We start from the raw sequence: 27,457 nt of genomic DNA on the forward strand, positions 1-27,457 counted from the left end.
CTCCCTTTATTGAGACCTCTCTTCACATGTTAACTTCCATCTCTTAATAACCTATATTAAACAAAACTGCGTTTCTATTCACCTGCTTTCTTTTTTTTTCTCATGGCACTTTTCTGTTTCTTGATATATTTACATATTTATGTTGTCTGATACATTATGATACAGCTGAAGATCCAATCTGATAATATTCAAAAGTGAAAAAAAGTTTTTTCTTATACTTCTTAAAAAATGGCTGTTGTCTACAGGTTTTAGTAAAGTAAAAATTTAAGTGCATTTCCCCTGATTGTATTTTATGCCACTTAAGCTAAGATCCGGCATCTTCCTATATTCCAATCTCTAGTCAATGTTAAAACATCATTACATAATTAACTTACAAATGGATGTTCAAACAAAAATGCAACTCGGGATTTTGTACGACTTCTTTTCTGTTGTTTTCAAACATCAGTTTTGGATATGCCACACATGCACAACTTAACAAAATTTAACTGTCCAAGCAGAATACACACATATTTTATAGTATGTGGGTTACCGTATCTGAAATAGTGCTCAGCCAGGGACATCCTTGATTGTTGCTTAATAATTACTATAAAAAAAGGAGAGTGGGGGAAGATAGTGGAGCGAGAGGACACTGAGCTCACCTTTTCCCATGGATACACTGAGCCTCAGGAAACTCAGTCTGAAAACGACCTAAAGACTGTCACAACAGATCTTCCACAGCTAAAAGCATAAAGAGAAGGCCACACTGAGAAGAGTAGGATGGGCAGAGACACATGGTCATGAACTGAACCAAACCCCCAGCGTGGTGACCCATAAGCAAGAGGGAGGGATATCATGGGCTCAGATGAGTTAGGGGATCAATACCCACACTGGATACTCCGGCCCTGGGGAACTGTACAGGGAAGGTGAGTCCCCATAACGTCTGGCTTTGAAAATCAGTGGGGCTTAACTGGGGGAGCCAGAAGACAAGAGGAAAGCAAGTGTCTGGTCTTAAAGGCTAATGTGCTATATTACTTGGTCTGAGACCCAGCACAGAAGCAGCGGTTTGAAAAGCACATAGGTCATACATGGAAATGCATTGCATAATTTCAGGACGTGTGCCAGGGGGGCAGGGATCTGTAGGAACTTTCATTGGGAACAGAGGTGCTGGCAAGTACCATTTTTCTTGCCCTTCATCAACCTAGCTGGATGGAAGCATGTGGGAGCTGATTTTTGACATTCTCCTGCTACCCTGCTAGCACTATTTTTCACACTCCAGCATTCCCTGTGGACCTATCACTCCCAATCTGTCCACCCCAGCACATGCTCCTCCAAAGTGGCTCTAGCCTGGACCATCTGGTGGGCAGCCCTGGCCAGGACTAGTGCCCCTCTAAAGCAACTCCTGCCCAAGAAAGGGGGAGCCAGCCCCGTTTACCAGTATGCCCACTGTAGCTACAGCCAGGCCTTTCAGCCAGTTGCACCAGGGGCAAGCCCTGCCCACCAGTGTACCTGGAGCAGTCATAGCCATTCATACAGACAGCCAGGGTAAGGGCCAGATCTGCCCACCAGCATACTCAAAGCTGCTCCAGCTGGGCCTCTAGCTGATCATGCTGGTGGCAATTTCTGCCTACCAGTGTGCCCACAGTAGTCATGGCAGTTCATTGTTGACAGCTGGCTGGAGGGCCAATCCTGACCACAGGCAACCCCAGACACAACAGGAGGGTGCATGCAACCCACACAAAGGACATCCCTGGAGCACCTGGTTCTAGTGGTCTGAGGGCAGTTGCACTTCTAGGCATCACAGGATGCCTTCTACATCAGGCCATTCTTTCAAGGCCAGAAGACACAGCTGACCTACCTAATACATGGAAACAAACAGACAAAATGAGGAGACAGAGGAATATGTTCCAAACAAAAGAACACGACAAAACTTAATAAGAGCTAAACCAAATGGAGATAAGCAATCTACCTGATAGAGTTCAAAGTAATGTTTGGGCTTGAGAGAAGAGTGGATAAACAGTGAGAACTTCAACAAAGGGAAAGAAAATATAAAAGGAACCCATCAGGCTGAAGAATACAATTAATTGAAAAATACAGGGAATTGACAGATTAGAGGATATAGAAGAATGGATTAGGAATCTGGAAGACAGGGTAGAGGAAAGCAACCAAGCTGAACAGGAAAAAGAAGAATTTTTTAAATGAGGATACATTAAGGGAACTCTGAAACATCAAGTGTAATGACATTTGCATTACAGTGTTTTTAGGAGAAGAAAGAGAAAACAACAGAAAACCTATTTGAAGAAATAACAGCTGAAAATTTTCCTGTCCTGGGGAAGGAAACACACATACATATCTAAGAGCCTCAAACAAGAAGAACTCAAAGAGGTCCATACCAAGACACAATAATTAAACTGGCAAAAATTAAAGATACAGAGGGACTCTTAAAAGCCGTAAGAGAAAAGGAAACAGTTACATACAAGGGAAACTCCATAAGGCTAATGACTGATTTTTCAGCAGAAACTTTGCAGGCCAGAAGGGAGTGGCATAATATGTTCAAAGTGCTAAAAGAAAGAAACCTATAACCAAGAATACTCTACCTGGCAAGATTATCATTCACAGTTGAAGGAGAGATAAAGAGTTTACCAGACAAACGTTAAAGGAGTTCATCACCACTAAACTGGCCTTACACAACAAATGTTAAAGAGACTTCCTTAAGTGGAAGAGAAAAGGCCATGACTAAAATTGAGAAAGTTATGAAGGAAAAACTATCACTGGTAAAAGGAAATATACAGGTGAAGGTAGAAGATCAGTCGCTTATAAAGCTAGTATGTATGTTGAAAGACAAAAGCAGTAAAATCAAATATATCTTTAAAAATTAATCAAGAGATACACAAAAGATGTAAAGACATACATAAACGTGGAAGAGGAAGTATATATGTATATACGTGGTCCTTTTAGATTGTGTTCTAACTTAAGTGACCATCAACAATGTAGACTGCTGTACACATGGGATATTATATATGAACCTGATGGTAACCACAAACTAAGAGCCTTTTAATAGATACACAAAGAGAAAGGAATATAACATTAAAGAAAGTTAAGTCACAGAGTAAGAGAGCAAGAGAAGAATGGAACAGAGAACTACCAAAATAACCAGAAAACAACAAATGGCAATAAGTACATACCTATTGATTACTTAAAATGTAAATGTACTAAATGCTCCAAACAAAAGATATAGGGTGACTGAATGGATTAAAAAAAAAAACAAAACCCATATGTATTCAGCCTATGTGAGACTCATTTCAGACCTGAAGACACATAGAGACTGAAAGTACAGAAATGGAAAATGATCCCATGCAAATGGAAGTGGAAAAAAAAAAATCAGATAAAATAGACTTTAAAACAAAGACTATAACTAGAGACAAAGAATGTATAATGATACATTATTAAAATAATGATAAAGGGATCAATACAACAAGAGTTTATACCAATTGTAAATATTTATGCAACCAACACAGGAGCACCTACATATGTGAAAGCAAATATTAAAAGACAAAGGGAGAAATTGACAATAATACAGTAAGAGACTATCAACCCACTTACATCAATGGATAGACCATCAAGACAGAAAATCAGATTAGTAAGGAAACAGTAGCTTTGAATAATACATTAGACTAGATGAACTTAATATATATATATATACACACACACATAATAAATAGATATATATATAGATATAGAACATTCCATCCCCAAATAGAAGAATACACATTCAAGTGCACATGGAACATTCTCCAGGATAGATCACATTAGGCCACAAAACAAGTCTCAACAAATTCAGGAAGTTTGGAATCTTATCAAGCATATTTTCCAATCATAATGTATGAAACTAGAAATCAATTACAAGAACAAAACTGGATACAACACAGACACATAGAGGCTAAACAATATTCTGCTAAACAACCAGTGGGTCAATGAAGAAATCAAAGAGGAAATCAGAAATTACCTGGAGACAAATGAAAATAGAAACACAATGGTTCAAAATCTTTGGGATGCAGCAAAAGCAGTTCTAAGAAGGACATTTATAGCCAAATGGGCCTATCTCAAGAAATAAGAAAAATATCAATCTTACCTTTTAACTAAAGGAATGAGAAAAAGAACAAAGCCCAAAGTTAGTAGAAGGAAGGTAATAAAGCATAAAACAGTAGTAAGGGAAATAGAGACTAAACAAACAATAGAAAAGACCAGTGAAACTGAAAGTTGGTTCTTTGCAAAGATAAACAAAATTGATAAACCTTTCATCAAGAAAAAGACTCAAATAAATAGAATCAGAAATGAAAGAGAAGTTAAAACTGATATCACAGAAATACAAAGGATTATAAGAGACTATGGCAAAAAATTATATGTGAACAAATTCAATAACCTAGAAAATGGGTAAATTTCTAGAAATATACACACGTCCAAGATTGAATCAGAAAGAAAGAAAAAATCTGAACAGGCTGATAACTAGTAGTGAAACTGAATCATTAATCAAAAAACTCCCAAAAAACAAAGTCCAGGAACAGATGGCTTCAAAGGTGAATTCTAAAATTTAAAGAAAAAGTAATACCTATTCTTCTCAAACTGTTCCAAATAATAGAATGCTTACAGATTTATTCTACAAAGCTAGCATTACCTTGATACCAAAATCAGGCAAAGACACTTTAAAAAAAAAAAAACTACAGACCAATATTTCTGATGAATATAGATGTAAAAATCCTCAACAAAATATAAGCAAACCAAATTCAACAATACATTAAAAGGATCATTCACCATGACCAAGTGGGATTTATTCCAGAATTGTAAAAATGGATAATGGTTTATTATCCACAAATCTACCAACATGATAAACCACATCAACAAAATAAAGAATAAAAATCATAAGATCATCTTAATACATGCAGAAAAAGCATTTGACAAAATTTAACATTGATTTATGATAAAAACTTTGAATAAAGTCAGGTATAGAGGGAACATACCTCAACATAGTAAATACCATATATGACAGAGCCACAGCTAACATTATACTCAAACTGAAAATTTTCCTCTTAAGATCAGGAATGAGACAAGGATGCCTACTCTTGCCACTTATTCAACATAGTACTGGGAGTCCTAGCTGCAGCAGTCAGACAAGAAAAAGAAAAAGGCATCCAAATTAGTAGGGAAGAAGTAAAACTAAGTAGTTCCACCACTGGATATTTACCCAAAGAAAACAAAAACAATTCAAGATCTGTGTAGGGGCACCAGGTTGCACAGTCAGTTAAGCATCCCACTCTTGATTTAGGCTCAGGTCACGATCTCTGGGTCGTGAGACTGAGCCCCTTGTCGGGCTTCAGCTGGGTGTGAAGCCTGCTCAAGATTCTCTCTCCCCCTCTACCCCCCCTCCCCTCTCTCTTCCTCTCTAAAAACGGGGGAAAAAAAAACCCAAAAGGTGTATGCACCCCTATGTTCATTGCAGTATTATTTACAATAGCCAAGATATGGAAGCAACCCCAAGTGTCCATCAATAGAAGAATGGATAAAGAAGATGTGGTATGTGTTTATACACATACGCGCACACACACACACACAGGAATATTACTCAGCTATAAAAAAGGATGTAATCTTGCCATTTGTGACAGTATGGTTGGACATAGGAAGAAAGTATTACACTAAGTGAAATAAGTCAGAGAAAGATAAATACCATATGATTTCATTTATATGTAGAATCTAATAAACAAAACAGACCCATAAGTACAGAGAACAACTGTTGCCAAAGGGGAGGGAATGGCCAAAACAGGTGAGGGGGAGTGGAAGAAACAGGCCTATAGTTACAAGTCATGGGGATGGAGGATACAAGTATTAGGAATATAGTCCGTGGTGTTGTAATAACACTGTATAGTGACTCTTGGTAGCCACACTTCTGATTAGCATAGCATGACATAGAGACTTACCAAATCACTGTGTTGTTCATCTGAAACTAACAGAACATTAGGTGTTAAACTGTATTTCAATTAATTTAAAAAAAAAAAGTAAAATTCGGGCGCCTGGGTTGCTCAGTTGGTTAAGCGACTGCCTTTGGCTCAGGTCATGATCCTGGAGTCCCTGGATCGAGTCCCGCATCGGGCTCCCTGCTCGGCGGGGAGCCTGCTTCTCCCTCTGACCCTCCCCCCTCTCATGTGCTCTCTCTCTCTCATTCTCTCTGTCTCAAATAAATAAATAAATAAAATCTTTAAAAAAAAAAAAGTAAAATTGTTTGCAGATAATGTAATGTTGTATATAGAAAACCCTAAAGACCCCAAATTTGTTGGAACTCATAAATGTATTTACAATTGTTGCAGGATACAAAATCAACATACGGAAATCTTTTGTGTTTCTGTACACTAATTACTGTCATAAAGAGGAATTAAGGACACCTCACTGACAGTTGCATCAAAAGCAATTAAAATACCTAGCAATAAATTTAACCAAGGAGGTGAAAGACCTGTACTCTGAAAACTATAGTTGATGAAAGAAATCAAACAAAACACAAGAAATGGAAATATATACCGTGCTTATGGATTGGAAGAATTTATATTGTTAAAATGTCCATAACACTCAAAGTAATCTAGATATTCAGTGAAATGCCTATCAAAATACCAATAGCATTTTTCACAGAACTAGAACAAAACATCCTGAAATTTGTATGAACCACAAAAGACCACTAATATCCAAGGTATTCTTGAGAATGAACAAAGCTGGAAGTGTCACAATCCCAGATTTGAAACTATACTACAAGCCATAGTAATCAAAACAGAATGATACTGACACAAAAACAGACCCATAAATTAGTGAAACAGAAGAGAGAGCCCAGAAATAAACCGATGCTGATATAGTTAATTAATATATGACAAAAGAGGCAAGAATATATGAGGGGGATGGGGCACCTGGGTAGATCAATCAGTTGAGGGTCCAACTCTTGGTTTTGGCTCATGTCATGATCTCAGGGGTATGGGATCGAGCCTCAAGTAGGACTCCACACTCAGCAGGGAGTCTGCTTGGGATTCTCTCCCTCTCCTTCTGCCCCTGTCTGCCCCTCCCACCCTGCTCTCTCTCAAATACATCTTTTTTTTTTTTCTTTAAAGAATATACAATGGGGAAGAGATAGTTTCTTCAATAAATAATGCTGGGAAAAGAATGAAACTGGACCATTTCTTTGCACCATACCCAAAAATAATTTCAAAATGGCTGAAAAACCTGAATGTAAGACCTGAAGCCATCTAACTCCCAAAAGAACACATAGGCAGTAAAGGCTTATACCTCAGCCTTAGCAGTATTTTTCTAAATCTCTTTCCTCAGGCAAGGGAAACAATAACAAAAATAAACAATTGGGATTACATCAAGCTAAAAATCTTTTTGAAGGGCAAAGGAAACCATTAACAAAATGAAAGGTCACTTACCAATTTGGAGAAGAGATTTGCAAATGATATATCCAATAAGGGATTAATATCCAAAATATATAAAAAACTCCTACAACTCAACACCAACACCAAAAGGCAAAGGACCTGAATAGACATTTTTCCAAAAAAGACACAACAGATGACCAAGATACCTGTGAAAATAAGCTCCACATTACTAATCATCAGGGAAATGCAAATCAAAACCACAGTGAATCACCAGTGAGAATGGCTAGTATCAAAAAAGACGAGAAGTAACAAGTGTTGGTGAGGATGAGAGGAAAGGGAACCCTTGTGCACTTTTGGTGGGAATGTACATTGGTGCAACCATTATGGAAAACATGGAGTTTCCTCAAAAAAATAGAAATAGAAATAACCACATGATCCAGTAATTCCATTCCTGGGTATTTATTGAAAGGAAATAAAAACACTAACTCAAAAAAGCACTAATCCCCATTGTTCATGGTAGCATTATTTATGATAGCCAAGAACCAACACAGGGAAACAATATGTGTCCATTGATGGACTAATGGGTAAAGAAAATGTGTGTATACGCACAATATATTTTTTAGCTCTAAAAAAGAATGTAATTTTGCCATTTGTGACAACATGGATGCACTTTGATGGCATTATGCCAAGTGAAATAAGTCAGAGACAAATATATGATCTCACTTACATGTGGAATCTCTAAAAACAAAGCAAATGAACAAACAAAAACACCCATAAATACAGAGAACTGGTGGTTGCCAGAGGGGAGGGGGATAAGAAGACAGACAAAATAGGTGAAGGGGATTAAAAAGTACATATTTGGAGTTATAAAAAGTCACAGGGATCAAAAAGTATAGCATAGAGAATATAGTCAGTAATTTAACAACTTTGTATGGTGACTTATGGTAACTATACTTGTCATGGTGAGCATTTTGTAACCTATATGATTGTTGGATCACTAGGTCATACGCCTAAAACTAATGCTGTATTACATGTCAGCTATGCTTCAATTAAAAATAACAAATAATAATTACTATAAAATGGGCTTTGGAGAGCATGCAGTGGTGGTAATTAAGAACATGGGTTTGGAAGCATATCCGAACTGAAATCCAGTTGCCATTTATTAGCTTAAGTCTCTTAACATCTTGTTTTTGAGTTTCCTCTTTTACAAAATAGCATCATATTCTTAATAATTCTCAAGTAGTGAAGATTAAATAAGGTAGTTGTAAAATAATAGAAAATATGTATATATACCCTGCCTCCAGTTCCTGACACCGAGTTCCTGAAACCCTCGTAATTTCCTAAATGGTAAGACGAGGAGGAGCGTCTTTTAATTTTAATTAATTAATTTTATTTTAATTCTATTTTTTAATTGTCACACTTCATTTTCATTTACTTAATTCACTTAGCAATCTAGTTACTTCATTTGTAATCTTAATTCTGATTTTTCTTTTGGACAAGATTATGTTGTGTGGATTTTTAGAGTTTGCAGGGATGAGAGAAAACCTTTGGAATTATCTTGAGATGGATGTTTAGTGTGAACATACGTGGAGATTATAGGGAGCAGTAGAAACAATCTCTTTCAGAGCTCATGAAGAACTAGAAGGTCATCCTATAAAAAATGCATTGGCAAGTCAGGTCTGACAGAGAAGTGGAATATTGTTTAGAAAACAGCACATAGTTTTGATGAACAGGTAATCTCCTTATCTCTTGAGAACCAAATGTCCCTTGCTCTGTACTCCAGTGCAGTGTATGATATCCTTCTTAGATTATTTTCCATAAGTAACAGAAGTCTTAAGCTGCTGGGAGAAGAGCATCAAATCTTAGCATCCCAAGGGCTCAGAAGAAGACTTATTGCTGGTAAGGGGAATAAAAATAAAAACTTTAAAAAACACCATCTCTGGGCCTGGGAGAGAAGTCAGATCATCCGAGGCCCAGACTATTAGAAGTTTTCTACCACTGGAGGAAGGACTGTGTCACTGAAAAGGCCCAAACCCTGAAATAACTTAACACTAGGGGAAGTTGAAGCCAGGGATACACTGAGAGTAACCGTAACAACAGAACTCAAGCTTAAATCAGCCTTTTTACAACCTTACTCTGTCATAACCACCCACACTAGTGACTAGCAGAAGTGTGTCCATTCTCGGGCATAAATACTACTTACCTCAGTCTCTACTGTTTTTCACATCCTGTATTTAATAAAAAATTACAAGGCAAAAAAATAATAATACAAGGCACACAAAAAGAAGAAAGTAAAAACATTCCACTGTCAAGAGACAAGGCAGACCAGATAACCAGACTCAAATGATATGTATTTTGGAACTACCAGACAAGGAACTTAAAATAACTGTGTGATGTTAAAGAGTTTAGTAGAAAATATGAATTACATACATACGTACATAAATAAATGCAGAATTATAGCAGAGAGAAACTGTAAGAGAATTTTAAAATGAATATTCTAGAAAAAAAATCACAATAACAAGAATGCCTTAACAAACTCATCAGTATATTCAGTATATTCAGTACATCTGTGAAAAAAGAATTAGTGACCTTGAAAATAGGTTATTAAAAATTAGTAGAACCTAAACCAAAGTGGGGGGTGGGGTAGGGATTAAAAACAAAAAAAGCATTTAGGAGTATTTACATCTGATTGGAATCCCAGAAGAGACATGGAACATTCACCAAAATAGACCATATTCTGGCCCAAAAAATAATACTCAACAATTTTTTAAAAATAAGAATCACAAATGGAGTGTTCTCTGATCATAACAATTAAATTAGATACTTAGTAAAACAGAAAAATCTGGAAAACCCACAAGTAATTTGGAAATTAAATAACACATTTCTAAATAACCCATGAGCCATAGTGGACCTCACAAAGGAAGTTAAGAAATTTTGTGTTGAATGAAAATGAAGCATAGTACATGTAGGATGCCCCTAAAGCAATGCTTAGAGGGAATTTTTATAGCATTACAGGTTATATAAGAAAAAATGTATCAACTTAATAGTTTAAGCTTGCACCTTAAACTTAGGAAAAGAGCAAATCAAATCTAAAGCAAACAGGAGAAAGGAAACTTAATAAAGGTAAGAGAAGAAATCAGTGGAAAATAATAAAAGCAACGAAACCAAAAGCTCATCCTTTGAAAAGATCAAACTTGGTAAGTCTCTAGCCAGAATAACCAAGGAAAAAGAAGACACAAATTACCAATATTAGGAATAAAAAGGTGCATAAAGGTCCAAAGACAGTAAGGTGTAATAATGGAATATTATGAGCAACTCTGTTTTCATATATTTGACAATTTAAGTGCAGCAAATTCCCTAAAAGACAAGCACAGTTCACTCAAGAAGAAATAGATAACCTTAGTAGTCCTATATCTGTTAAGAAGATTGAATTTATCATTAAAAACCTTCTAACAAATCTCCAGACCTAGGTTGCTTCACCAGTGTTTTACCAAACAAAGAAACAGTATCATTCATCTACAAACTGTCCCAGGAAATAAAAGGAATACCTCTAAACTTATTTTAGGAGGCCACAGTACTCTGATAGCCAAAGTTATGACAAAAAAAGAAAAGTATGAAAAAAGAGAAGCCAATATTGTCATGAATAAAATGTAAAAATTCTCAGTAAAATATTAGTAAATGAAATCCAACAGTAAATAAAATGATAATACATCATGACCAATTATAGTTTATATTGGGAATTCCAGGCTGATTCAGCATTCAAATATCAGTGAAATTCAGCATTATCAACAGACTAAAAATATTTTAGCCACGTTTACGCCATTTATGATAAAAATGCTTGGCAAACTAGGAATTGAAGCTAACTGCCTCCCTGAGAAACCTAGAGTTAACATTGTACTTTATGGTAAAAGACTGAATGCCTCCCGCTAAGATTGGTAGCAGGCAAGGTGTTTGCCCTCATTACTCCTAGTCAGCATCGTGCTGGAAATCCATGCTAGTGAAGCGAGGCAAGAAAAAGTAGTAAAAAGCGTGAATAATTATCACAAGATTCCAGTACTGTTATGAGAAGAATGAAACCAAACATTTTTTAGGTGTTACCTTAAAATCAGTGTTTATATGCAGTTCCTTTATCCACTCTTACTTTGCAACTTTGAATGGAATTATAAGCCTATTTTCCTGTCATGGCACTGACCAATCCAAGAAGGATCAAACATCTTTCAGTGGCTTTTTTTTTTTTTTTTTTTTTTAGTGACATAATCTTGTTTATTTAGCTGTGTAGAATACTTGATTTAAAATGAAGACTAGAGGGGCGCCTGGGTGGCTCAGTCATTGAGCGGCTGCCTTCAGCTCAGGTCATGATCCCAGAGTCCTGGGATCAAGTCCCACATCGGGCTTCCTGCTCAGCAGGAGGCCTGCTTCTCCCTCTCCTGCTCCCCCTGCTTGTGTTCCTGCTCTCGCTGTCTGTCTCTGTCATATAAATAAATAAAATCTTTAAAAAAATAAAATGAAGACAAGAAAGGCTGGAATTTATTAGGTAAAATGAATATTACACAGTCTCTTACTACACATAGAAGAATTCTAAATTGTTTACCTCATTAAAGCATGTTTTTTCTCACATTATTTGCAGTTAGTATCATCAGACTAGTTAATTTTAATTTGCTTTATTTAAAACTTCCAGAAACTTGGTTTTGAGAGTATATTTAAAGCATCCAAATCTTATTTCAAGAATAATTTGTTCACTTTTTTCTAGGCAGATCTGCAAACTACTGAAACATATGCATTATAGGAAGGTATAAAATTAAAACTGATGGGCATACAGGTGGAACTATAGATAGAATTTATTTGACAATAAAATGACAAGCAGAATGATGAATTTTGCGTTTCTTAGTTTTGAAATGGTGCAAGAGTTTAGAAATTTGTCTAAATGAAATATGCTGATTAACACAGAGTAAGGGTTTTCTTTTTAATAGCTATTCACACATTTCTTAGGCATAAAATTAAGTGCTATATGATTTCATGAAGATCATTGCTAAGTTGCTATGCTTTCCCCATTAATGTTCATCTCCTTTGTTTAATTTGGAATGCCAATAATATTTAAGGAAGAATCTATAGAAGATGCCTAGAATGGCGATAAAGAATATTTGGTTTACTAAGGTCTTTCTAAGTTCCAAGCACTATGCAGGTGCTTGAAATATATTTTACTGATTATAACAATTGTGAAATAAGTACTATTATTGTCATATTTACAGGAGAATGAAGTAGGGGCTAAGTAGCCCACCTAGAGTCATAGGCCTCACCCTCAAAGAGCATATAAAGGAAATGAGATAAGTTTTATAGGAGAGGTATAAACTATTGTTGCCTTATTTCTTTTTATTAACGGAGAAAACTGAGAAGAGAAGGTATTATTTGAGTATGGCATAAAGTTCAGGCATACCTCCTTTTATTGTGCTTCATAGATGCAGTGTTTTCGTTTGTTGTTGTTTTTCTTGTTTTTGTTTTGGTTTGGTTTGGTTTGGTTTTTTCACAATTGAAGGTTTCTGGCAACCCTGTGCTGAGCAAGTCTATTGAGCCATTTTTCCAACAGCATTTGCTCACTGTGTCTCCTTGTCACATTTTGGTAATTCTTATAATAATAAAAAAATTTGAAAAATTGTATTTGTTACAGTCATCTATGATCATTGATCTTTATTGTTAACTATTGTAATTGTTTTGGGGTGCCACAAACCTTGCTCATATAAGATGGCAAACTTAATCTATAAATGTTGTATGTATTCTGACTGCTTGACCAACCTTGCCATTCCCTTCTCTCCCTCTCTAACCTTCCCTATTCCCTAAGACACATCAATATTGAAATTAGTCCAATTAATAACCCTACAATGGCTTCTAAGCATTAAAGTGAAAGGAAAGATCACATGTCTGTCATTTTAAAATCAAAAGCTAGGCTGCTTTCCCCAAATGGCTAGCCACGTTGTGAATGCAAAGGGAAAGTTCTTTTTTTTTTTTTAAGACTATATTTATTTATTTATTTGACAGAGAGAGACACAGCGAGAGAGGGAACACAAGCAGGGGCAGAGGGAGAGGGGAGAAGCAGGCTTCCCGCGGAGCAGGGAGCCCAATGCGGGGCTTCATCCCTGGACCCTGGGATCATTACCTGAGCCGAAGGCATGCGCTTCATGCCTGAGCCACCCAGGCACTCCGGAGAAGTTCTTAAAGGAAATTAAAAGTGCTACTCCAGTGAACACACCAGTGATAAGAAAGCAAAACAGCCTTAACTGATACAGAGAAAGTTTTAGTGGTCTGGACAGAAGATAAAACCAGGCACAACATTCCCTGAAGCCAAAGACGAACCCAGAGCAAGACCCCAACTCTCTTCAATTCTATGAAGGCCTGGAAGAGGTAAAGAGCTGTAGAAGAAAAGTTTGAAGGTAGCAGAGCTTGGTTCATGAGGTTTAAGGAAAGAAGCCATCTCCATAACATGAAATTACAAGGTGAGGCACAGCAAGTTATCCAGAAAGTCTAGCTAAGATCATTAATGATGGTGACTACACTAAACAACAGATTTTCAGTGTAGTCAAAACAGCTTTATATTGGAAGAAGATGCCACCTAGGACTTTTCATAGCTGGAAAGGAGAAGTCAGTGCCTGGTTTCAAAGCTGCAAAGGACAGGCTTGACTGTTTGTTGGGGGTGAGTTCAGCTGGTGTTTTTAAGTTGAAGCCAGTGCTCATTTACCATTCTGAAAATCCTAGAGCCCTTCAAAATTATGCTAGGGGTGCCTGGGTGGCTCAGTCGTTAAGCATCTGCCTTCAGCTCAGGTCATGATCCCAGGGTCCTGGGATGGAGCCCCACATCGGGCTCCCTGCTCGGCGGGAAGCTTGCTTCTCCCTCTCCCACTCCCCCTGCTTGTGTTCCTGCTCTTGCTATCTCTCTCTCTCTGTCTAAATAAATAAATAAATAAATAAATAAATAAATAAATAATAAATAATAAATAATTAATAAATAAGTAATAAATAAATAAATATAAAAAAAATAAATAAAAAAAATCAATCAATCTTAAAAAAACCCAAAACAAAAACCTTGTTAATACATTGGGCCCATCCAGGTAGTCCAGGATTAGCTTTCCAGTTCAAGATCCTTAACTTAGTCATATCTGCAAAGCCCCTTTTGCCTTGAAAGGTAACATATTCGTAGGTTCCATGGGATTAAGATGTGGACATTGGGTGGGGGTGGTACATTAGTCAGCATACCATGGATGGTATACATGCATATTAAGAATCTCACACAAATATGAAAATTCGTTTGGAATGATATACTTGATGCTGAGGGTTCTCAAGAGTTCAAGCAGCTCATATAACCATGGGAATAGAGGAAGTTCCCAGAGCAACTGATATTGAATGGAATCTTGGAGGGTGAGAAGGAATCCATCAGGCAAGAAAGGGCAAGAAGAGTCCAGGCAGAATGCGGTGTGAAAGGTATGGCAAAAGCAAACCATATGAGATTGCGGTTTCTGTAATTAGGAGTACTTGGACTTCACTGTAATGGAGCTATGTATAAAGTGGGAGTGGAAGAAAAGGAACATCTAAGTTGGAATAAGGGGCACATAGCAAGAGACCTACACCCCCATCCCCCTTTTTCATGACTGATCTCCCTCAGTGGTTAGCCTTTTACTTGATGATTCAGGGCCCTCTGTTCTCTTAGTGTTGTCCATTCATATATGCGAGGATCAGAGGTACATCATTTTCATTGTTAATACCCAATACTTTCTTAAGGCACTTGGCTTATAAAAGTAAATGCATTTTTATGAAAATATCAACCCCTATTTGTATTTCAACTATTTTTTCCTTCTGTGAAAGCCCTTGGTAAATTATAAATGAGAATATTAGAGGGACATGCAGAGAAGAGAGCTTGAAGCAGTGTTGGATCCATCAAACTTACTATAAAAGGCCAGGCAGTTGGTGGTTTTGAAAATGAACCTCACTTAGCCAGTGGTTAGCAGGAGCAAAATGAAACCATGTGAAATTGCTGTTTTTGTAATTAATAGTACTTTGATTCCACTGTAATGGAGATACATATAAAGTGAGAGTGGAAGAGAAGGAACATCTAAGTCAGAATAAGGGGCACTTTTTTTTTCCCCCAAGAATAAATGTACCAGTTTTAAGTGTTTCACTGTTCTATTAACAAAGCTGCAGTAAACATCCTTGTAAGTATATATACGTATACACAGGTATCATCTATGAACACTGTCTGCCAGCCTCTCCCCCCCTCTGTAGAGAACAAATAGAAGCCCTATCTCCAGGCATTGCTGGGGCAACAGAAATTGGGTTGCTCTGTCACAGGATTCTCCGGTGACCAGGAGCCTCTGCTGGCACAGCTGTACCCACAAACCCTCTAGCTGGAGAGCCATTTCACAGTTTTCCCTATTGAATACAGGTCAGGTCTCTACCTCTCATTTTAACCCTGAAACTCAAGAGAGCAGTTCAGTATTTATCAAGTGCTATGCATATTTTATGTTTTCTCCATTTGATGTGGTTTTGTTGGTATGGTATTTAGACATTTTTAACTCTAATAATAACATTTCTATAAAGAATATCATTTCAACTTATTTTCATTAAAAGAAGTATTCTTGTAAGTATGAGTCTCAGCCTGATGGTTTTGTATTAAAATGAATTCCTTTAGTCATCAGTATTGCAATAAAAATTAACATAATAAACATTCTTGACATTGATACTATAAATAGTACGTCAAAGTCAATAATTTGTAAAGACAGATTTGAACTTGAATCCCAGCATTGTGGTTTTTCTTTGTAGCCTAAAACAAGTTCTCAAACTTTCCAAGTATGTTCTTTTATCTATTAAATGAAGGTAACAATAGCCTTATAGGTTGAGATTAATATTTGTAACATGCCTGGCATATAAGCACATGCTCATAAATCCTAGTAGCTATAATTGTTCTTGGTAATTATTACAAGTTAACCTTTTGTAAACTTCATATTTGTATTCTATGTTTTAAAAAATATTCTGTCTGTAAATTAATGCTTTATATCATGTTTTAAACTAGGTTACTAACAGTTGAGAGGCAGTATAGTATAGTGGTTAAGAACATAAATTCCAGGGGCGCCTGGGTGGCTCAGTCTGTTAAGTGTCTGCCTTTGGCTCAGGTCATGATCCCAGGGTCCTGGGATTGAGCCCTGCGTCAGGCTCCCACAGGGAGCCTGCTTCTCCTGCTCCCTCTGCCGCTCCTGTGGCTGTGCTCTGTCTCTCTGTCAAATAAATGGATAAAATCTTTAAAAAAGAAACGAACATAGATTCTGGGTTCAAATCTCAGCTCCACTATTACCAGGCTGCCCCTGGGCAAGTAACTTAAAGGCCCTGTGTACCATTTTCCCCAACTATAAAATAGACATGGCACTAGCACATTTCTCCCAGGCGCATTTCTGAAGAGGTAATCAGATTATGCATTTAGAAAGTTTAGAAAAGCTGCTGACATAGCACTCTGTGTCAATTATTGGCATCATGGTTATTTGTTAATTATTCTGTCACTTTTTATTTTAGGTGAATCTTGGAAGCAACCAGTACCTTTTCTCTGTCATAGTGGATCCTAAAGAAATGCCCTGCTTCTGTTTGCGCCATGATGTTGATGCCCTACTCTGGCAACCACACTCCAGCAAACAAGATGATATGTGGGAACATATTGCAACTTTCAATGCTTTAGGTATAAAACAAACTCTTTGCAAGCGTTTTCCATTATGTCAAAAATTATGGTCTTTTTTTTTTTAATTTCTTTTTTTTTTTTTTTTAATTTGAGCTGTCCTAATTATATTTGGATTGATTTGTACTATAATTTGGTTGCTTTTACTATAGCTGATGAACGTTAGTACTTTTGGAACAGAACAGTAGAATTAATCTGTTTTTATGCTTGTACAGAAGGTCAACACAGACTAGAAATCAAAGTGGTTATCTAACCACTTGAATCATTCTAATCAGTCATTTGTTTATTCTAAGTAAAATATACTGAATTAGAACATGAACAGTGGGTTTCATAATACTTTACATGGAACTTGTATTCAGGTTTCTTTAGAGTAATCTTCAAAAACATGATAAAATTGCTCTAAGATAATGCACACGAGGAGACATCTGTCATGGAACTTATGTGCAAAAGAGCCATTGTAATGAAAACAGGGAAAGCAGAAATCAAATTTATTCTGTAGGGTAAAAGGGAAAATGGTTTTAAAACTATATCTCAAAAAACTTTGATCTACATAATTGTAAACTTATACAATAATCGATTTTATGTCTAAATATTGTGTGGGAGCAGTTTTCTATGTCGATTAGGCACAGTTATTGCTTTATTAGGTGATTTTAAACTGGCAACAGGAAGTAAAATTATACATTCTGAATACAACCTTAATTATAGAGATTTGTCAGTTACCCTTTATAGTTAATAATATAGGCTGCGTAAATTGGTTAATTCAGACACCAAATGGGATTTTTCTGATGTGCAATACAGTTTTGTTGAAAAATTTAAACACACAATTTCTAGCCTCTGTACTACAATTCACAATTCTGAATCTTTTTTCAGTAAAGAAAGCGCTATCATAATTTTTATATGCGCAGATTCTTCATTTGTATCCCTAAATCCGTTATCATAGACAAATTCTACTACACTTGAATTTAAGTTAAATCAACATTGCATTAGATATGTAGTCTTGAGATGTTATATACATTATTAATTTTCTCAAGGTTAGCCTGGAGAGCTAATTCTAAAATACTCAAATAGGTATCTACATCCCCTTCACTTTTTCCTCCTCAAACTCTGCTTAATATTAAAACCAGTATTGAAATGCACCTGGGTGGCTCAGTTGGTTAAGTGTCCAACTCTTGATTTCAGCTCAAGTCATGATCTCAGAGTCATGCGATCGAGCCCTATGTGGGGCTCAGCACAGAGTCTGCTTGAGATTCTCTCCCTTTCGGTCTGCCCCTTCCCTCACTTGCATCACACGTGCTCTCTCTCTCAAATAAATAAAATCTTAGAAAAAAAAAGTGGTGGCCTTCCTGTGCTCAGTCGTTCCTTTGCTCATTATTTGGTGAGATCTCAATTTAAATTAGTGTCCTGTTTTTTCTCTCACATGTTATGACATTTGTAACCATGTCCCAATCTGAAAATCCTAATTTGTAATTCAGAACATAAATGCCCTTTTAACCTGTAAAGATTTTTTAAAAGACAAGATTTTTTCCAAAGTTTAGTTTTCAAGGGATGTCCTAATTGAGTTTTTAAAATCAGATACTTGAATTTTCATTCCAGCTTGTAGTGATCTCAAGGTTCTACTTCTGGAAGCTGAAGTATGACAGAATCCTACTACATTGTTGGTATTGGTGTATAAAAATAACCACTAACATTACAGAAATAATAAGAGAATGCATTGTCATATTAGCATTTTCAGGCTTGGGGCCTATATTATAGACACACTCCTGAAATAACTTTACAGTGGCATTCTATAATTTTTTCCCATTTATTTGATAAAAAAGATTCTGTAATGCTACATCTGTGATTGATGAGCCTAATTTTTTTTTTCCAAAGATTTTATTTATTCATTTGAGACACAGAGATAGAGAGAGAGAGAGCATGAGCAGTGGGAGAGGCAGAGGGAGAGGAAGAAGCAGACTCCCCGCTGAGTCAGGAGCCGGATGTGGGACTCGATCCCAGGACCCTGAGATCATGACCTGAGCCGAAGGCAGACGCTTAACCATCTGAGCCACCCAGGCGCCCCAGCTTAATTATTTTTTTTGAAGATTTATTTGAGAGAGAGAGCATGCATGCGAGCAAGCACAAGCAGGGGGAGCGGCAGAGGGAAAGGGAGAGAATCCCAAGCAGGCTCTACACCCAGCTCAGAGCCAGTCACTCAGCTTGATCCTACAATGCTGAGATCATGACCTCAGCTGAAATCAGGAGTCTAATGCCTAACTGATTATTAAACTGGCATTTACAGATAGTTTGACATGTTTTCAGTTTTATTGATTTTAGATTTTTAGTGTTTTAATTGTTCATGGAAATAATAAGGAACTATGTTTTTCTTAAAGAGATAAAACCCTAACTATTTTGTTCCTTAGGAATTAAAGCTATTTTTGCACCAGTTGGGAGAAACTGATTACGGCTAATCATTAATGGTTCAGAATTCAACCACTGTTGAATATTTATGGTGTATATTTTATTGAAGCATTTTAATTTGTAATAAAAACTATGAAATATTAAATGTTTAATCACATTTTTCTTCTTTTTAATATATGGGGTTTTTATTTGTTTCTTATTTCTTGTCAGGCTACGTCCAAGCATCAAAGAGAGACAAAAAATTTTTTGCCTGTGCTCCCAATTACTCCTATGCAGCCCTGTGCGAATGCCTGCGTCGAGTATTCATCTACCGTCAGCCTACTGCCATGTCCACTGTACTTTACAACAGAAAGGAAGGCAGGCAAGTAGGACAGGTTGCTAAGCAGCAAGTAGCAAGCCTAGAAACCAATGATCCTATTTTAGGCTTTCAAGCAACAAATGAGAGATTATTTGTTCTCACTACCAAAAACCTCTTTTTAATAAAAGTAAATACAGAGAATTGATTACTCCAACTTTTGGCTTTTCTGTAGTGGAAAAGTATTCAGTTATAGCCAGAAGGTTGGTAGTTATACTGTAACCTGTTAAGTTTTACTATGTTAAATAAAATTATCTTGTATGAATTTTTTATTTTTTAAAGGATATTGGAAATATAGTCAAGAGATTATGATTCTGTAAAAGTTATGGAACGAAGCTGAAAATTTAGAGGAAATTGGCTTCTATTAAAAAAATGTAAAAGTATTAGTAAGTATAATTATTTTTAAAAAACAGGCTGGAATTTCATCTTTTATATGAAAGATGTACAATTCAGTGTTTAAAAATAAAAATATTTATCATGTACTCTTTGTTCATTGATACAGTTTCCTCATTCTGTACCTATAGAATTTTTGGATAACAGATAAACTGTTGATTCTTGTAAATACTTAAGTGGACTAAATAGATATGGAAGAGGGGGAATACAACAGAAGTACAACAGGTCCAGTATTCTTACAGTTTGCTGAAAGACTAAGATTTTTTTTTCAAATTATTTAATTTTTTCCACTTAATTTTTATCCATTTGTTCTTCCACAGACATAAAGAGATGATAAGATTCCACAAAGTGTAGCTCTTCTGTATTGCTATACGACAGACCACCTCAAAACTCAGTGATTTAAAACAAGGACATTTGAAAATCTATGAATCACTGATTGGGCCATCTCTGTTCTTTCTGCATGGCATCTCATTCTCCAGCAGGCTAGACTCGTCTTATTCCTGTGATAGAGAAAACCTTGCAAGAGGGCAAGCCTTGGTATACAAGAGCTTGTCAGGCCTGTGTTTGCATCATTTTGCTCTTCTTGCATTGAACAAAGCAAGTCACATGGCCAGGTCTAAAGTCAGTGTGAGAGGAAACTGCACAGGAATACAGATAACAGGAGGTATAATTCTTAGTATCCATTAATGTAAATCTATCACACACAAATTATGATTTATCCTTGTACTTCTTGAACTTCTACGTTTAAAAAAAAAAAAAAAAAACCCTGCTTAGTACATTAAATATTTTGTGTCATGAATTTTAGTTTCTTACTATTTCCTTGGATTTTTTAGGCTTGCATTTACCTGGAAAATTGTTTACTTCATATACCATTTTAATGAGCAAAACCAGCCAAGATAAAAGGTAACCAATCAGATATCAAGATATTTATGAAGTGGTAATTAAATGAGATGGTATAATTGGATCAGTAAATAGAGACATTTTTTATTTACTTATTAGACGAAAATGTGTATAATCTCAAGATTGAGAGGGCTTCTGAAGACCCAGAAAGCAAGAATATAAAAGATTAATAGATTACAAAATGTAAAATTTCTTTATGACCTGATTCTATTAATAGTTGTAAAAACAACAGGATGAGAGAAGATATTTGTCAGTGCATAATAGATGAGGGTTAAAATGTAGAAAGTCAAAAGATTATTTCATAATAAAAAGCAAAAAAATTATACAGAAGAGAAGGAAACAAAAGATATTAACAGCCAAGTCATAGAAAAATAAATAAAGATGGCCAATACTTTTATAAAAGATGCTGTCTCCCAGGTAATCAGGGAAATTGGTAAAAAATGTAAAGTTTTATAACATTGCATATCGGCCGAGGTAGGGAAAATGGAAACTCGCCTATACTGTTGGTGGGAGTGTCAGTAGGTACCAAAGGATTAAATATTATTTGAATACATATAAACAGTGCATTTTCTAGAATTCCAGAAATACTAGAAAACAGCATGTGCGCAGAGCAATATATATAAGAATATACATTATAGTGATGTTTATAATAAAAATTTGGAGGAATCTGAATGTCTGTCATTAGGGGAATAACTAAATTGTAGTGTTTTTATATTAGAATAGTATATGTATTATTAGTGTTTATAAAAAGCTTTAAGTTAAATCCCTCTTTGTGGGCCCGAAAACTCCCTGACACTCATTATGAGACTGACGTGCTACCTACTGCGCTAACGAGGCACCTCCTGACACTCATTATGTAAGTAATATCTTCCCTCTTTCTCATAAGAGAAAGATGCAGCTAAATTATAACACATGGGCAGATGACAACAGGATTTGTGTCTTTTCCAAGAGAATAGATAGACCTGTGAAAACTCTTGTTAATAAAAAATGTATTTTTCTAATGTTTAATGTATATATTAAGGAGGGAAATACCCTCTTAGTGCCTCAAAGGAAATAAGAAAATTAAGATTGTGTGTTTCCCTGGTTCCTAAGTTTCTGCCATGGGAAGGAAATAAAAAGAGCCAACCCCAAGTCTTTGCTTTGAAGAAGTATTTTGGGTTTAAAAGCAGGTAAGTCATGTTCAAGAGAGGTAACTTGTGTTCATCCATTGCCAGCCACATCCATCGTGAGATTCTGTTCCACCTGTCTTTTCCAGCAGCAGACTAACCCAGGCATGTATTATGGCTATGTGTCAGAATGTGACAGGGCAAGATCAATTACACAACCATTTTTCAAGACTCCCATTTGTGTCACATTTTCTCATATCATATTGGCCAAAGCAAATCACATAGCTTTTCACAGAGTTAGAATAGAGTGCCCTGCAAAGTTCCATGGCAGAGGACATGCCTATGGGGAGGGTGAAGAATTGGAACCATTTTTGAAATCTATCACATGTACCCATACTATGTCCAACCAATATAGACTTCTTTTTTTTTTTTTTTTAAAGATTTTATTTATTTATTTGACAGAGAGAGACACAGCGAGAGAGGGAACACAAGCAGTGGGAGTAGGAGAGGGAGAAGCAGGCTTCCCGCAGAGCAGGGAGCCCGATGCGGGGCTCGATCCCAGGACCCTGGGATCATGACCTGAGCCGAAGGCAGACGCGTAATGACTGAGCCACCCAGGTGCCCCCCAGTATAGACTTCTAACCACCCCCCCACCCCACCCCCCCGCTTCATGACACACAGAAAATTATACTTATGGCACACCAGGGCTGCTCTTGGCCAGAAGTGACCTTGGCCATCCAAGGACCAAGGGATTAAGTATCCAGGAAACCTGTAACCTATTTGCAACACACCGATGTAAATTCTAAGAGGTATGTATATGCACTGAAAGACTGTCATAGTTAAGTGCTATACTCAATTTTCTTCAAAAAATTATTGAGAAATTTTATTTTAGAAAAATATACTGTGCCATTTAGAACCAAAATGTATAATTATTACCATTTCAGATATACATACATATCATTGCATTAACTTTTAAAGTGAACTTTTAAAGTCAATAAATTGACTTCCAGGGAGATGGTGGACTAGGAGGATCCTAGGCTTATTTTGTCCATGGATACACCTGGATAAAATCCACATCAGCGTAAATAACCCAGAAAATGACCCAAAGACTGGCAGGACAGACTCCACAGCTAAATGTAAAGAAGAGGCCACATCGAAGGGTTTAGGAAGGGTAGAGACATCATCCAGAGCCAATCTGACTCAGAACTATCCACAGGGGGGAGGGATGCTGCAGGCACAAAAGGTGAAAGGAGCATGCCCTACACCAGGCACCTCAGGCATGGGGGACCCACACAGGGAAGATGATTACCCATAATATTTGACTTTGAAAACCAGAAGGGCTTAACTTCTCAATTCTTAACAATCAGTGGGGCTTAATACCTGGAACTTTAGAAAACACGGGCTCAGCTGGGCAGGCCAGAGGGTGATAGGAAAGAGTCCCCACCCTTCAAGAGACACATCACAAACAGCCCCGTTGAGATACAGAAGCAGCAGGTTGAAAGACACCTGGAGTATACGTGAGGGAGATTTTTTTGCTAATCTTGGGGTGTATGCTGGAGGGAGATTTCTCCAAGAACAGAGGAATTGGCAGGTGCCATTTCTCTCACCTGTGCCCAGCCTAGATATATAGACACCTGCAGGAACCAGCACAGCTTGAACCCTCTCCACCTAGCTTGCTAACAGTGTGCCCCGGCCCTGCGTACTTGTACAGATCTGCCCCCATCTCAGATTCCTCTCACAGCAAACCAGCACTGACCTTGCTAACACTGCATGTCCCAATCCCTGTATTCTGTGGACTTATCTCCAACACACCCTCGGTAGGAGTCCATCCAAAGAGGTGCCACAAACATGGCAGTGTGCAAGCAGCCGTGATGAGTCAGCACCACCCCTAAGTGACTCCTGCCCAGGGAGAGGGGGAGATAACCACCACACACAGCAGTTCCAGCAGTGGGGTAGGGACAGACATCTGGTCTGACTGCAGGCCTCACCCAACAATGAAAACTTCTCGGGACAACACAGGGACATGCTCTACAGTTGTGCTACTGCAGCTCTGGCAAACACCTGGTCTGACCCAACTCAAGCCCAAGGCAGTACCAGACTAGACCCCTAACACAGGGACCAAACCCTGCTACAAAAGCAGAGACCATTGTAGATGACTGGACTGAAGGCAAATGAAGCTCAGCCACAATAGTAGCGTGCATTCAACACACAGGCGACACCCCTGAGCTGCCAGGTTCTGGTAAACAGGAGCAATTGCACTGTAGGGCGCTCCAGGACCTCTTCTTTATAAGGCCACTACTTTCAAGAGCAGGAGACATAGATGACTTTTCTAACACATAGAAACAGAAAGTAAGGCAAAATTAGAGGAATATGTCCCAAATGAAGGAATAGGAAAAAAAAAATCATAGCAAGAGAGCTAAATGAAATGGATATAAGTAATATAACTGATAGAGAATTTAAAGTAATGGTCACAGATATTCACTGGACTGGGGTAAAGAGTGGAGGACCTCAGTGAGACCCTCAACAAGGAGATAGAAAATAAAGAACCAATCAGAGATGAAGAACTCAATGAATACTAGAGGAAGCAGGAAGATCAACCTGGAGAACAGAGTAATAGAAAGCTATCAAGCTGAATAGGAGAGAGAAAACAAGAATAAAAAAATGCAAATATATTAAGGGAATTCAGTGACACCATTAAGTTTAATAACTTTAGCCATATAGAGATTCCAGAAGAAGAAAGAGAAAAGAGGGGTAGAAAATTTATTTGAAGAAGTAATAGCTGAAAATTTCCCGAATTGGGGGAAGGAAACAGAAATCCAGATCCTGGAGGCACAGAAACCCCCAACAAAATCAACTGAAGGAGGTCCATACCAAGACACATAGTAATTAAAAATGGCAAAAAGTAGTGATAAAGAGAGAATTTTAAAAGCAGCAAGGGGGCGCCTGGGTGGCTCAGTTGGTTAAGCAACTGCCTTCGGCTCAGGTCATGATCCTGGAGTCCCGGGATCGAGTCCCGCATCGGGCTCCCTGCTCAGCGGGGAGCCTGCTTCTCCCTCTGACCCTCCCCCCTCTCATGTACTCTCTCTCATTCTCGCTCTCTCAAATAAATAAATAAATCTTTAAATAAAATAAAATAAAAATTTCACTAAAGCAGTCTTACAAGAAATGTTAAATGGGACTCTGAGTGGAAAGACCATAAGCAGGAGTAAGAAAATTAGGAAGCACGAAAGCAGTGAAATTAATTATATCTATAAAAATGTGTCAAGGGATTCACAAAATAAAAGGACGTAGAGTATGACACCATATACTGAGGGTGGGGGGGTGGTGAGAAGAGTAAAAATTTAGTGCTTTTAGAATGGCTCAAATTTAAGTGACCATTAACTTAATATAGACTGTTACGTGCATAAGATGTTATATATAAACATAATGGTAACCACAAATAAAAAACCAGTAATAGATATACAAAAAATAGAAAGGAATCCAAGTAGATCACTAAAGAAAGCCAGCCTGTGAGAGAGGGGAGCAAGAGATGAAACAGAAGGAGTATAAAAACAATAGTAAAATAACAAAATGGCAGTAAGTACATACCTATTAATAATCACTTTGTATGTAAATGGATGAAATGCTCCAATCAAAAGACATAAGGTGATGGAATGGATAAAAAAGCAAGACCCATCTATCTATATGCTGCCTATAAGAGACTCATTTCAGGCCTAAAGACACATGCAGATTGAAAGTGAAGGGATGGAAAAGTATCATGCAAATGGAAATGAAAAGAAACCTTGAAACTTCTAGAAGATAACCTAAAAGAAAATCTTTGTAACCTGGGGCTAGGCAAAGATTTCTTGTTTAGGACACCAAAAAGCAAAAGCAAGATCCATTGAAGAGAAAATTGATGAACTGAACTTCAAGAAATTAATGTTCTTGGTAAGACAGTCTTAGAATGAAAGACAAGCCACAGACTGGAAGAAACTTTTGCAAATCACCCATCTGATAAAGGATTAGTATCCAAAATATATATAAAGAACTCAAACTCATCAAAACTCAGCAAGAAAATAATCAAATGAATAAAATGTCTTTAAATGAGCCAAAGTATTAAACAGACATCACATCAAAGGAGATATTATGAGTGGTAAGTAAGCACATGGAAAAGATGCTCAACATTATTAGTCATTAGGATATCAAAAAATGAAAGCATAAGATATGACAATAAGGTATTGAAATGCTTCAAATTTAAGACTGACCATACTTCGTGTTGGCAAGGATCCGAAAACTGGAACTCTCATGCACTGCTGATTAGAATTGTGAAATGGTAGAATTTGGAAACTTCTTTGGAAAATAGGCAAATTTCTAGAATGTTAGATCTAGATCTACCTTATGACCAAAACATTTCACTTACCCAAGAGAAATGAAAGTATATGCCCATGCAAAGACTTGTACATAGCCACATTATTTGTAATAGTTAACCTGAGAACAAGCCAAATGTCCGTCACAGATGAAAAAATCCACTGGGAGATATCCATGCAATGGACAGGACAATAAAAAATAAGCTATTGACATAATCAACATGGATGAATCACAAAATAATTATGCTGAGCGAAACAAGCCGAAGTGTGAACTAAATTATTTAATTCAGATAAAATTCTAGAGTGTCAACAAATTTATATTGATAGGAAACAGATCAGTGGTTGCTGAGTGGGAGGGGTTGAAGGGAGATTATAAAGGGGGATAAGGGAACATTTTGAGGTAATGGTTGTATTCATTGTCTTAACTGTGATCATTTTATGAGTGTATACATAAGTTAAACTTTATTCAACAGTATGCTTTAAATGTGCAGTTTATGTCAATGATTACTCCATAATGCTACTACAATTTTTATCTAAGGATTAAGTATTGAATTTTATCAATTTTTTCTCCTATTGTGTAATCATTTTTTACTGTATTGCTTTTATTAATAACTTGTATTAAGCATTTTAGTACACATTTCCTATATATTTTGGGCATCAGCCTCCATTCCCCTTTATTTTGGTAGCTATACCATAAATTCTTTCTGAAACCATATATTTGTGTGCTACTGACTCCATCCTTGGCATCATCACTTAAAGCTAAGCCAGTCAGCACTTTGCATTGCTCTGGTTATGGTGATTGGTTCATAAATGGGAACCTGACCCATTTAGAACTAATGATTCACAATGAGTATTTGCTGTGATTTCTGGGACAA

At 36.9% G+C, this 27,457-nt stretch overlaps 1 protein-coding gene across 3 annotated transcripts in view; it reads left to right on the forward strand.

The window, feature by feature from the left end:
* Positions 1 to 27,457, forward strand: part of NUDCD1 (NudC domain containing 1) — an 86,004-nt gene that overhangs the window by 51,770 nt on the left and 6,777 nt on the right. Inside the window, exons 9-11 of one of the 3 annotated variants that reach the window (XR_010410545.1) lie at positions 16,929 to 17,088; positions 19,693 to 19,843; positions 21,064 to 21,133. Coding sequence is in view for 2 of the 3 variants with exons in the window: in XM_045896039.3 (XP_045751995.1) it covers positions 16,929 to 17,088; positions 19,693 to 19,985 (453 nt within the window). In the remaining variant the exon portion in view is untranslated. Of the gene's footprint in view, positions 1 to 16,928; positions 17,089 to 19,692; positions 20,320 to 21,063; positions 21,146 to 27,457 lie in introns of those variants that run through there. The other 2 variants (XM_064587991.1, XM_045896039.3) reach the window with 2 other exon arrangements.

Source organism: Mirounga angustirostris, unplaced genomic scaffold, assembly GCF_029215605.1.
Source record: "Mirounga angustirostris isolate CCGP_5_RB_7025 unplaced genomic scaffold, mMirAng1.0.hap1 SCAF_4, whole genome shotgun sequence".
Classification (NCBI taxonomy): Eukaryota; Metazoa; Chordata; class Mammalia; order Carnivora; family Phocidae; genus Mirounga; species Mirounga angustirostris.